We start from the raw sequence: 10,101 nt of genomic DNA, 5'->3' as shown, positions 1-10,101 counted from the left end.
TCTTCTCTCAAAAAACGGCCCTTTTCAGGGCCACCGAACGTGTGTACAAAAGAGTTAAACAGTCAGTTTTCTACCGCCAAAAAGCAACAGTACCTAATATGTCGTGCCTATGGACCTCAGAACGGAAGTGATTGATTGTAATGATGAAAATGTGCATCCAATTTGTATATAGTACCTCCATTAGGAACCTCTCGATATTCTATCTTTCGTGCACCGTAGCACCGGAAAGCTGAACACGACGATAAGTAAGTAAAATTGAAATGAAACCTGGGAACCAGAAGCGCTTGCCTCCGTATCGGAATTTGGCCAGCCAAAAATGCTCCGCTTCGAGTTGGAAAAGCTCGAATTGAAAAGCTAAGCAAACACGTCCCCATACTTCCAGAGCGTCGCTTATACATGTTATGCACGTAGGCAGCTCAAATCATACTTATCAAGGCAAGGAAAACTCCAGTCTTGAAGATGACAGTTTTGTTTAATATTTCCCACATCCAATATGTATGTTTCGAAGAACTTGATTGTTAACAATGGTTGCAATGTCGCCCAACGCCAAGCGTCGGTAGAACCGGTAAACTGTATAGCAATAAATCATGGATGTATGCATCCCTACCCGGGATTTCAATGGCGTGTACCATACGTTCGTGACTGTACGCTTGGAAGTGAATGTATCCCAATCCCGGACTTCAAAGCAGCATGTCAATTATTTAGGGGCCATCCATAAAGTACGCCACGCTCGAGACGGACGAGAGGGGTTTTTTGTAAAGTTGTGACAAGCAATGCAAAAGTACGGAGGAGGGAAAGGAGAGTTAAAATTCTCGATTACAGCGTGGCGTACAAGGTTATATGCAGAACCTGGCCTCCTAAAGTGAGGTTAAGTTTAGTGAAATCCCATTTCGTATTTTAGTGATTGAGTCGTTCCAGATAAAATTTAATGTAGGATCGGGGTAGAAAAATTCAATTTATCGATAAATTTACCAAAAAATTGACGAATCAACTGATGGGGAACTGGTATTTCCCTTTCAAACTTCCAAATTTTCACGACATAATCTCTACTTTTAATCGCCAATTGAGAGGAAACGAACCATCGTCGTTTATCAAAAACTCAAACGCAGATTTTAGTCTCGCTAAAACCACAACCAATGCTAATAAAAATTCTACTCTACTCACTATCTGGATAACAGTGCAATTATTTTCAATGACGGTTTTGTGATTTAGAGCAAGAAAACTGCGTTGTCTTGCACAGCTCGGTATCCTGCCATCCGAAATATAAGCTGCCATGTTGGCCAACAATTTTCACAGCTTGCCCACCATGCGTGCCGAAACGCAGCGGCGGTGAGTGCTCTGCGGCACTCACACGGTGAAACAAAGCCACACACAATTGAGCGTGTTATTCGTATACACTCCAAATCGTGTTACACGCGTTCGTTCATGGCGAGGGCCCATATAGCCGAGGCGGTTAACGCACGGGTATTCAGCATGACCATGCTGAGGGTGACGGGTTCGATTCCCGGTCGGTCCAGGATCTTTTCGTAAAGGAAATTTCCTTGACTTCCTTGGGCATAGAGTATCTTCGTGCCTGCCACACGATATACGCATGCAAAATGGTCATTGGCAGAGGAAGCTCTCAGTTAATAACTGTGGAAGTGCTCATAGAACACTAAGCTGAGAAGCAGGCTTTGTCCCAGTGAGGACGTTACGCCAAGAAGAGAGAGAGAGCGTTCGTTCATTCTCACTCCCCCTGGGAGAATGTCTCGCCTACAGTCTGTTTATAACACAGTCCCGCAAAGAGTGAAACCAAATCTACCTATCGAACTGTCAAATCGGCTACCTATCGAGCAAGCCAGCAAAATTGTGAAAACAAAGTCGGGCGAGGAAGAAGAACAACACTCAAAAGAAGTTGTCTTTGCGTGTCTCTATATATACAGTCTCTAGTCTCGCCGGTTCTCACCACGGATCGAGATTTGGCAGTTTACTAAACATGAAGCTCAAACGGGCTGAGAAAATCCATTCTCAATTTTGTGTCACGTTGTTTTACCGTGCGCAATTTCTTAATCGTGATACACCGAGAAAAAATTCTACTCGGTCAGCTAAAACTTAACGAAAACAGAAGTAGGAATAACGCAGGGACTGAGTAGAATTTTTCCTCGGTGTAGGTAGTCAGTTCAGTTCGGTGTCCGTCTAGCTGAGTGTCGCGTCTCCGTTGCGGGAGTGCCAGTTTGATTCATCGTTCAAAATTTGAACCTATAGCGGAAGACTGCCGCCGGAAGTACAGTGGTCATGCACACAGCGTGAATGTGTCCATTGTAAATAGTTTGTTTTGTTCTTGTGCCCGGGTGTTGAATCGCGTGTGTCGCGGAGTGTTGTCGCCTGTTTAACCCACCCGGCCGGCATCAGTGCCCTAAACTGGGATCAGCAAGCCGTTCACTATTGAGGTATGTGTAAAACTGCGAAGAACTTGTGCATCCTGTGCTTTCATTGTACCAAGGGCGTGTAGATCTTAGATTTTCAGAGGGCTGTCAGTAGGCACACTGGGTTAAACGTTTGAAATCCTCGGTCAGAATTGCAGTTCGGTCCGATGAGTGGGGAACTGGTTGGCGATCGAAAGTGAGATTGGGGTCTCCGGTTAGCCTAGGGGATAGGGTTTTCGATCGCCAACCCGGAGACGGCGGATTCAATTCCTTTTCCAGTCGGGAAATTCTGTTTATAACGTACATTTTGCTTCGATGAAAAGTTCTAACTTTCCCAGTAATGATCTCCAGATAAACGATAAAATCACCCCAAATGCGATTGCAGCTTTAGCCATGCTACCCAGAATAAGTGCACATTGAGACAAATTTTGGTGTACGTATATCGAGGGTAAAATGCACGTTATATCGAAGCGCGAAGACAGAAATGGCTGTATCCTGACAATTAGTGCTTCTCACGATTGGTGTTTGTGAATTTCATCATTTCAAGTGCAGCATTCCAGGTGACTTGCTCTATGTCAACCGGGTAGTAACAGGAATTTCACCAACCAATCAATCTGCAGGGAAGTTGCAGTCATTTTCAATTAACCTTAACTACACCAACACGGTGCAAAGATTCGAGAGTTTCACTCTGGAAGCTCGGCGGCAGCGAAAAGGCACCACTCAATCATGCCGAGCTGACCGGCCTATTTGAGAATTGCACCTAGCAGTATTCTAGGAAACGTATGACCTGGCATTGGATGATAGGAAACCATTTCAACTTTTAACTCTTTGGTAAGATCTAAGATGGTAGTCCTGAAAAGGACTGATTTGAAAGTGGGATACTGTTTCGCAGTATGACGACTGATGGTTCCGAAAATCGCCAGATTACTTCTTGGCGGCGGTTTTCTTCGCGGCAGCTTTCTTGGCGGGGGCGGCCTTCTTCGGTTTCGGGGTCTTTGGCTTCTTTGCGGCGGTCTTGGATGGCTTGGTGGCCTTTTGTTTCGGGGCAGCGGCCTTCTTCACACCTCCGGCTTTTTTGGCGGCCTTTGCACCGGCAGCTTTGGCTTTTTTCGCTGCAGCTGGTTTCTTGGCTTTCTTCTCGCCGGCTGGCTTCTTGGCTTTCTTTTCCCCAGCTGGTTTCTTGGCAGCCTTCTTCTTCTCACCGGTAGCCTTCTTGGCTTTCTTCTCACCGGCCTTCTTGGGCTTTTTCTCGCCGGCGGCCTTCTTGGCCTCAGCCTTCAGCTTGAACGATCCGGATGCACCAGTTCCTTTGGTTTGGACAAACTTGCTCTTCTCGACACCGTTCTTCAAGGCCTTCTTGAGGAATGGGGCCAGCTTGGCGACATCGCACTTGTAGTTGGCAGCGATGTACTTCTTGATGGCCTGCAGGGACGATCCGTTGCGCTCCTTCAGGGTTTTGATAGCAGCAACAACCATATCGTTCACTGGAGGATGGGTCGATGGCTTCTTCGGCTTGCCCTGTCCCTTAGGGGCCCTTGGCTTCTTGGCCTTGGCTGGCGAGGCAGCAGGAGCTGCGGCAGCGGCTTCGGCGGCAACTTCAGACATTGCGGTTGGTTGGTAGTAGGTACAGCGACACTGACACGTTGGTGTAAACGATTGAATGAAGGTAAATCCGACAACAGTGCGATGTTCGATAATGATGTCTGTGTTAGGGATGCAGACATGATCGTTCACTTATTGAGTGTTCGCAAAATATTGTCTATTTTTTTGGTAACATGTTTCTAAAACGCTATTTTACATTTACTGGGAGCAATAGTTGAATAACTTTTCTGTACAGTTAACAAGCACATGAGTCTAGCTAGTGGCACAACATTGCTGTTGGGGTTCCATGTCAGAAATAGCTTGGCAAAAACGTGTCCTAGCAGCACCCGTGAGTCATATGATGTGGGTTCACCCGACAAAACAGTCAATAGTTGCTATTGAAACAATGTCATCGTCCATGTCGGTAGTGAATTTCAAAAGCCCAATAGTTACTCTATTCAGCGACATCCATACCGAGCAAGTATTCGGTCCGGTAATGCCTTAGAAATGGCTCTAAAACAAAGTCCTTCCCGGTGCTAGTACGCGTTGCTGCGTGCTTGGTTTTAGGGAAACTTTGGGCAATACCGTTTTATGAAATTTTTCCGTAAATGATGCTTCAAACTAGTGCTTAGCTGTACTCCAATCGGACAACTCCGTCGGTTTACGCACATTTAGTTTATGTACAAAAGTTCTACGACCTAAACGCATGCTAACAGAAAACATCATTTCCCGCCTTGGTAGCAGTCCCAGCTGTAGTTGACCGAAGCAGACCAGTACTTTGTCCCAGTCTTTGATGCCGCAGCAATGAGCACGATTTAAAAGGGTAATATTAGATGTTATCACAGATCTAGAGTTAGTTTCACATCAGGATCTTGCGGCAACAAATTTGAATACATTATACACCTAACAGCAGCCAAAAATCACGAAAATCTGCCCAGTAGTGCGAATCTATCACAAGTCCATCGAGTTGTTAGCTTGTTTGATGTACGATCAACATTGAGAGTTATTAGAGCCGTCGTTGGAGTTCAAATTCAATCTGAATTTGAATGAATGTAGTAAGTGTTTGCACCCTTTAATTCCGGCCCTCCAATGCCAACATCTTTTGGCAGATACGCGTATTTCGACTTCCACTTGCAGTTTTCCGCAATCGAAGAGCTAAGTCGGTTCAAGTTCAGTCTGGATGTAATCGAAACTAACGAACAAAAACTGACGCACTGCATCTGTTCTCCGATGGTGCAAAAGCTATGATTTGACTGACCTAAACCACCGGACGACACAGGCTAGACATGTTCGGTCCGATGGATTCATCTCAAAGGCGTTCCGAAAATGTAGAGCTGACAAGTTTGCCTGGCCAATTCCAGGGTGAAAATGAAAACAAAAACGACGCCTACTGCAGTTGGATACTTGAAGCCAATCTTGTGTGTCGCACGCACCCGATTGTAGCAACGATTAATTATTGGTGAATTTTCAGAAACTTGAAATCAAGCAAACGCACCCCGACGTGTAATCGATAGCAGTCGTACCCACCACTCTATGCTATGCTCACTCATCTAGCTAGGTGACTAAAACTACGCTTATACGATTGTATGTAAACTCTGGTGGCAGCACCACAGTTGGTACGGTGATACTTTTCGTGAAACAACCAATCTGAGAGAAAGTCAGTAACTACAGTCAGTCAGAGCCAAAGTGGCAGTACATCATCGAGGCACGGTCGCCATATTCGGGGCCCACACTAGAGGTTAGTATGAATGTTACCATTGGGTACATCGGAAATGGCCATAAGGTCCTACAGGTTTGAGTCGTAAGTGTTGCAGTTGGTTTGGCAGGTCATTATTTCCTAGTTAACTCTTTTCGAGAATGATATAGTGGCCCTGAAAAGGGCCTTTTGGTTTGATGCGATAATTCCCGGACGGTCGTCATTTACTTGGAGCTGGTGTACTTGGTGACGGCCTTGGTTCCTTCGGAAACGGCGTGCTTGGCCAACTCTCCTGGGAGCAGAAGACGGACGGCGGTTTGGATTTCGCGAGAGGTAATGGTCGAGCGCTTGTTGTAGTGAGCCAGACGAGAGGCTTCGGCGGCAATGCGTTCGAAGATGTCGTTGACGAAGCTGTTCATGATGCTCATAGCCTTCGACGAGACGCCAGTGTCCGGGTGGACTTGCTTCAACACCTTGTAGATGTAGATAGCGTAGCTCTCCTTCCTGCGCTGCTTCTTCTTCTTCTTGTCGCCCTTGACAATGTTCTTCTGGGCCTTGCCGGATTTCTTGGCGGCCTTTCCGCTGGTTTTCGGTGCCATCGTGCTACGGTGAGGTTGTTTTCGATCCAAAAGGAAACAGAAACTGATGCCCACCGAGCCAATCGGTTCTCTTTTATACCCGTAGAATAGCAAGCGATGTTCCGCCCCTTTGGTTTGTTTGTCATTTTATTCGTTTCGCTTTTCCCTCCCTAGTGTTGGTGTAGCGCAGTGCTATGCGGGTATAAAATAGCCTGCCGATCCGTTGGTTCGCCATCAGTACAGCTTACGTACGCTTTGTGAACGTTTCTTCGTTAGTAAAACTCGAATCTATCTCACGATGTCTGGCCGCGGCAAAGGAGGCAAAGTTAAGGGAAAGGCAAAGTCCCGTTCCAACCGTGCTGGACTGCAGTTCCCAGTCGGCCGTATCCACCGTCTGCTCAGGAAGGGCAACTATGCCGAGCGTGTCGGCGCTGGTGCCCCAGTGTACTTGGCTGCCGTGATGGAGTATCTGGCTGCTGAAGTCCTCGAGTTGGCAGGAAACGCTGCTCGTGACAACAAGAAGACCAGAATCATTCCCCGTCATCTGCAGTTGGCCATCCGCAACGACGAAGAATTGAACAAACTGCTGTCTGGCGTTACCATCGCCCAGGGTGGTGTCTTGCCAAACATCCAGGCTGTTCTGTTGCCCAAGAAGACCGAAAAGAAGGCATAAATCTCTTCCCGCTCGATCGAAGACCGTGTGCATCAAACCAAAAACCGTCCTTTTCAGGACGACAATATTCATTTTCCTGATAGAGAGTTGTTTTGAAATGATTTGTTCGCTGCAAAACTACCTACCTTGCAGTGCTCTGAATGTGCGAATGCTTTGGAAATGGTACGATTTTTATTTCAGGAACCTGCAGAAGCAGTACATCCCGAGGAAGATCCGAAAAAAAAAAATAAAGTCAATGTTTTGTGATGGTTTTTAAATTTCGTTCACTGCTATTCGGTTTAGTTTTTCATCGTTGTGGAAAGAAGTAAAAAATCTGATTGATTGAAACACTCATCTGAAAATGATGGATTTATTAGCGATTGAAACCTAACCGCCCTTCGTTATATGCTTAATTTTCGATTTTCGAAATTCTATCCCCCATATCTTGCTGACGGACGTTATCCAGCGTCAAAATATCAGGACTCGTACATAGTTGAATTTTCGATGAAAATAATCGAAATCGATTCAGTCTGTACCCCGCGGTAAGTTTGTCTTTGTCATTACGTAAATCTATCGAATGTGGTTGTCAGAAAATTGCTGCAGTTTGTTGTTTTTACCTATCGATCCAACCGTGTGCTATGTGAACGGGCCCGAAAATGCCGTTACCTGCAGTCGGCGTTTGGACGAAAAATGTAACTGGCAATTTGGTGGACCGTCACTGCTGGCGCGGAAATGTTCAAAGGTTCGAAATAATAGTGAGGGCTATACCGGGGCTTATTATCGTAGGAAATTTTCGTGAAACTCTTTTGTGAAACGTTTTCGGTGGCCCTGAAAAGGGCCGTTTTGAAAGTGATTAATAACACAAGACCAAATTTAAGCGCGTTCTCCACGGATGCGACGAGCCAGCTGGATGTCCTTGGGCATGATAGTGACACGCTTGGCATGGATGGCACACAGGTTGGTATCTTCAAACAGACCAACCAGGTAGGCCTCGCTAGCTTCCTGCAGGGCCATGACGGCTGAGCTCTGGAAGCGCAGGTCAGTCTTGAAGTCCTGAGCGATTTCACGGACCAGACGCTGGAATGGGAGCTTGCGGATCAGCAGCTCAGTGGATTTCTGGTAACGACGGATTTCACGCAGAGCGACAGTTCCTGGCCGATAACGATGAGGCTTCTTGACTCCTCCGGTGGCAGGGGCACTCTTGCGAGCGGCCTTGGTGGCCAGCTGCTTGCGAGGGGCCTTTCCTCCGGTAGACTTACGGGCAGTCTGCTTGGTACGAGCCATCGTAGATGAAGAAAATTGTTTTCAATCCAAACGAATACGTTGAAACGAAGCGAAAGAATGAGGGTCGAATTTGTGTAGTACTCTTTTATATGCTTGGTTCATCGCAGGCAACCAATCACAAGCCATAGAAGAATAGAAAAAGCAAGCACGGCAAGAAGAAGTTACCCCTCGAGTAGGTATAAAAGCGGCAGCATCAGTTTCGTAGGGCATCAGTTTCGTTACACCCGTAGTCGAACACAGAAGTAAATATCCAAAATGACTGGCCGTGGCAAGGGAGGCAAAGGACTCGGAAAAGGAGGCGCCAAGCGTCATCGCAAGGTTTTGCGTGATAACATCCAGGGTATCACCAAGCCCGCCATCCGTCGTCTGGCTCGTCGTGGTGGAGTCAAGCGTATCTCCGGTCTCATCTACGAAGAAACTCGTGGTGTGCTGAAGGTGTTCCTGGAAAACGTCATCCGTGATGCCGTCACCTACACTGAACACGCCAAGCGCAAAACCGTTACCGCTATGGATGTCGTGTACGCCCTGAAGCGACAGGGACGCACTCTGTACGGTTTCGGAGGTTAAATCACAGGTTTCTTCTCTCAAAAAACGGCCCTTTTCAGGGCCACCGAACGTGTGTACAAAAGAGTTAAACAGTCAGTTTTCTACCGCCAAAAAGCAACAGTACCTAATATGTCGTGCCTATGGACCTCAGAACGGAAGTGATTGATTGTAATGATGAAAATGTGCATCCAATTTGTATATAGTACCTCCATTGGGAACCTCTCGATATTCTATCTTTCGTGCACCGTAGCACCGGAAAGCTGAACACGACGATAAGTAAGTAAAATTGAAATGAAACCTGGGAACCAGAAGCGCTTGCCTCCGTATCGGAATTTGGCCAGCCAAAAATGCTCCGCTTCGAGTTGGAAAAGCTCGAATTGAAAAGCTAAGCAAACACGTCCCCATACTTCCAGAGCGTCGCTTATACATGTTATGCACGTAGGCAGCTCAAATCATACTTATCAAGGCAAGGAAAACTCCAGTCTTGAAGATGACAGTTTTGTTTAATATTTCCCACATCCAATATGTATGTTTCGAAGAACTTGATTGTTAACAATGGTTGCAATGTCGCCCAACGCCAAGCGTCGGTAGAACCGGTAAACTGTATAGCAATAAATCATGGATGTATGCATCCCTACCCGGGATTTCAATGGCGTGTACCATACGTTCGTGACTGTACGCTTGGAAGTGAATGTATCCCAATCCCGGACTTCAAAGCAGCATGTCAATTATTTAGGGGCCATCCATAAAGTACGCCACGCTCGAGACGGACGAGAGGGGTTTTTTGTAAAGTTGTGACAAGCAATGCAAAAGTACGGAGGAGGGAAAGGAGAGTTAAAATTCTCGATTACAGCGTGGCGTACAAGGTTATATGCAGAACCTGGCCTCCTAAAGTGAGGTTAAGTTTAGTGAAATCCCATTTCGTATTTTAGTGATTGAGTCGTTCCAGATAAAATTTAATGTAGGATCGGGGTAGAAAAATTCAATTTATCGATAAATTTACCAAAAAATTGACGAATCAACTGATGGGGAACTGGTATTTCCCTTTCAAACTTCCAAATTTTCACGACATAATCTCTACTTTTAATCGCCAATTGAGAGGAAACGAACCATCGTCGTTTATCAAAAACTCAAACGCAGATTTTAGTCTCGCTAAAACCACAACCAATGCTAATAAAAATTCTACTCTACTCACTATCTGGATAACAGTGCAATTATTTTCAATGACGGTTTTGTGATTTAGAGCAAGAAAACTGCGTTGTCTTGCACAGCTCGGTATCCTGCCATCCGAAATATAAGCTGCCATGTTGGCCAACAATTTTCACAGCTTGCCCACCATGCGTGCCGAAACGCAGCGGC

General features: G+C 46.1%; 4 protein-coding genes across 4 annotated transcripts; 2 read left to right on the top strand and 2 right to left on the bottom strand.

The window, feature by feature from the left end:
* Positions 1–3,250: 3,250 nt before the first annotated feature.
* Positions 3,251–4,072, bottom strand: LOC115270070 (histone H1-like). Its single transcript, XM_029879042.2, has one exon. It carries the CDS (start codon positions 4,008–4,010, stop codon positions 3,330–3,332), a length of 681 nt encoding a protein of 226 aa, XP_029734902.2. The 5' UTR covers positions 4,011–4,072; the 3' UTR covers positions 3,251–3,329.
* Positions 4,073–5,880: 1,808 nt separating this feature from the next.
* Positions 5,881–6,337, bottom strand: LOC115270068 (histone H2B). The gene has a single exon (XM_029879040.2). It carries the CDS (start codon positions 6,279–6,281, stop codon positions 5,907–5,909), a length of 375 nt encoding a protein of 124 aa, XP_029734900.1. The 5' UTR covers positions 6,282–6,337; the 3' UTR covers positions 5,881–5,906.
* Positions 6,338–6,478: 141 nt separating this feature from the next.
* LOC134284528 (histone H2A) lies at positions 6,479–6,959 on the top strand. The gene has a single exon (XM_062843500.1). It carries the CDS (start codon positions 6,559–6,561, stop codon positions 6,931–6,933), a length of 375 nt encoding a protein of 124 aa, XP_062699484.1. The 5' UTR covers positions 6,479–6,558; the 3' UTR covers positions 6,934–6,959.
* A 1,438-nt stretch (positions 6,960–8,397) lies between these two features.
* Positions 8,398–8,773, top strand: LOC115270071 (histone H4). Its single transcript, XM_029879043.2, has one exon. It carries the CDS (start codon positions 8,452–8,454, stop codon positions 8,761–8,763), a length of 312 nt encoding a protein of 103 aa, XP_029734903.1. The 5' UTR covers positions 8,398–8,451; the 3' UTR covers positions 8,764–8,773.
* The last annotated feature ends 1,328 nt before the right edge of the window (positions 8,774–10,101 follow it).

This window comes from Aedes albopictus, unplaced genomic scaffold (assembly GCF_035046485.1).
Source record: "Aedes albopictus strain Foshan unplaced genomic scaffold, AalbF5 HiC_scaffold_256, whole genome shotgun sequence".
NCBI classification, from domain to species: domain Eukaryota; kingdom Metazoa; phylum Arthropoda; class Insecta; order Diptera; family Culicidae; genus Aedes; species Aedes albopictus.
The sequence above is the reverse complement of the archived record's forward strand: the minus strand, read 5'-3'. Positions and strand labels throughout refer to the sequence as shown.

Coding starts and splice junctions, on each gene's coding strand:
- LOC115270070 (XM_029879042.2), bottom strand. CDS start 4,010: ATGTCTGAAGTTGCCGCCGAAGCCGCTGCCGCAGCTCCTGCTGCCTCG.
- LOC115270068 (XM_029879040.2), bottom strand. CDS start 6,281: ATGGCACCGAAAACCAGCGGAAAGGCCGCCAAGAAATCCGGCAAGGCC.
- LOC134284528 (XM_062843500.1), top strand. CDS start 6,559: ATGTCTGGCCGCGGCAAAGGAGGCAAAGTTAAGGGAAAGGCAAAGTCC.
- LOC115270071 (XM_029879043.2), top strand. CDS start 8,452: ATGACTGGCCGTGGCAAGGGAGGCAAAGGACTCGGAAAAGGAGGCGCC.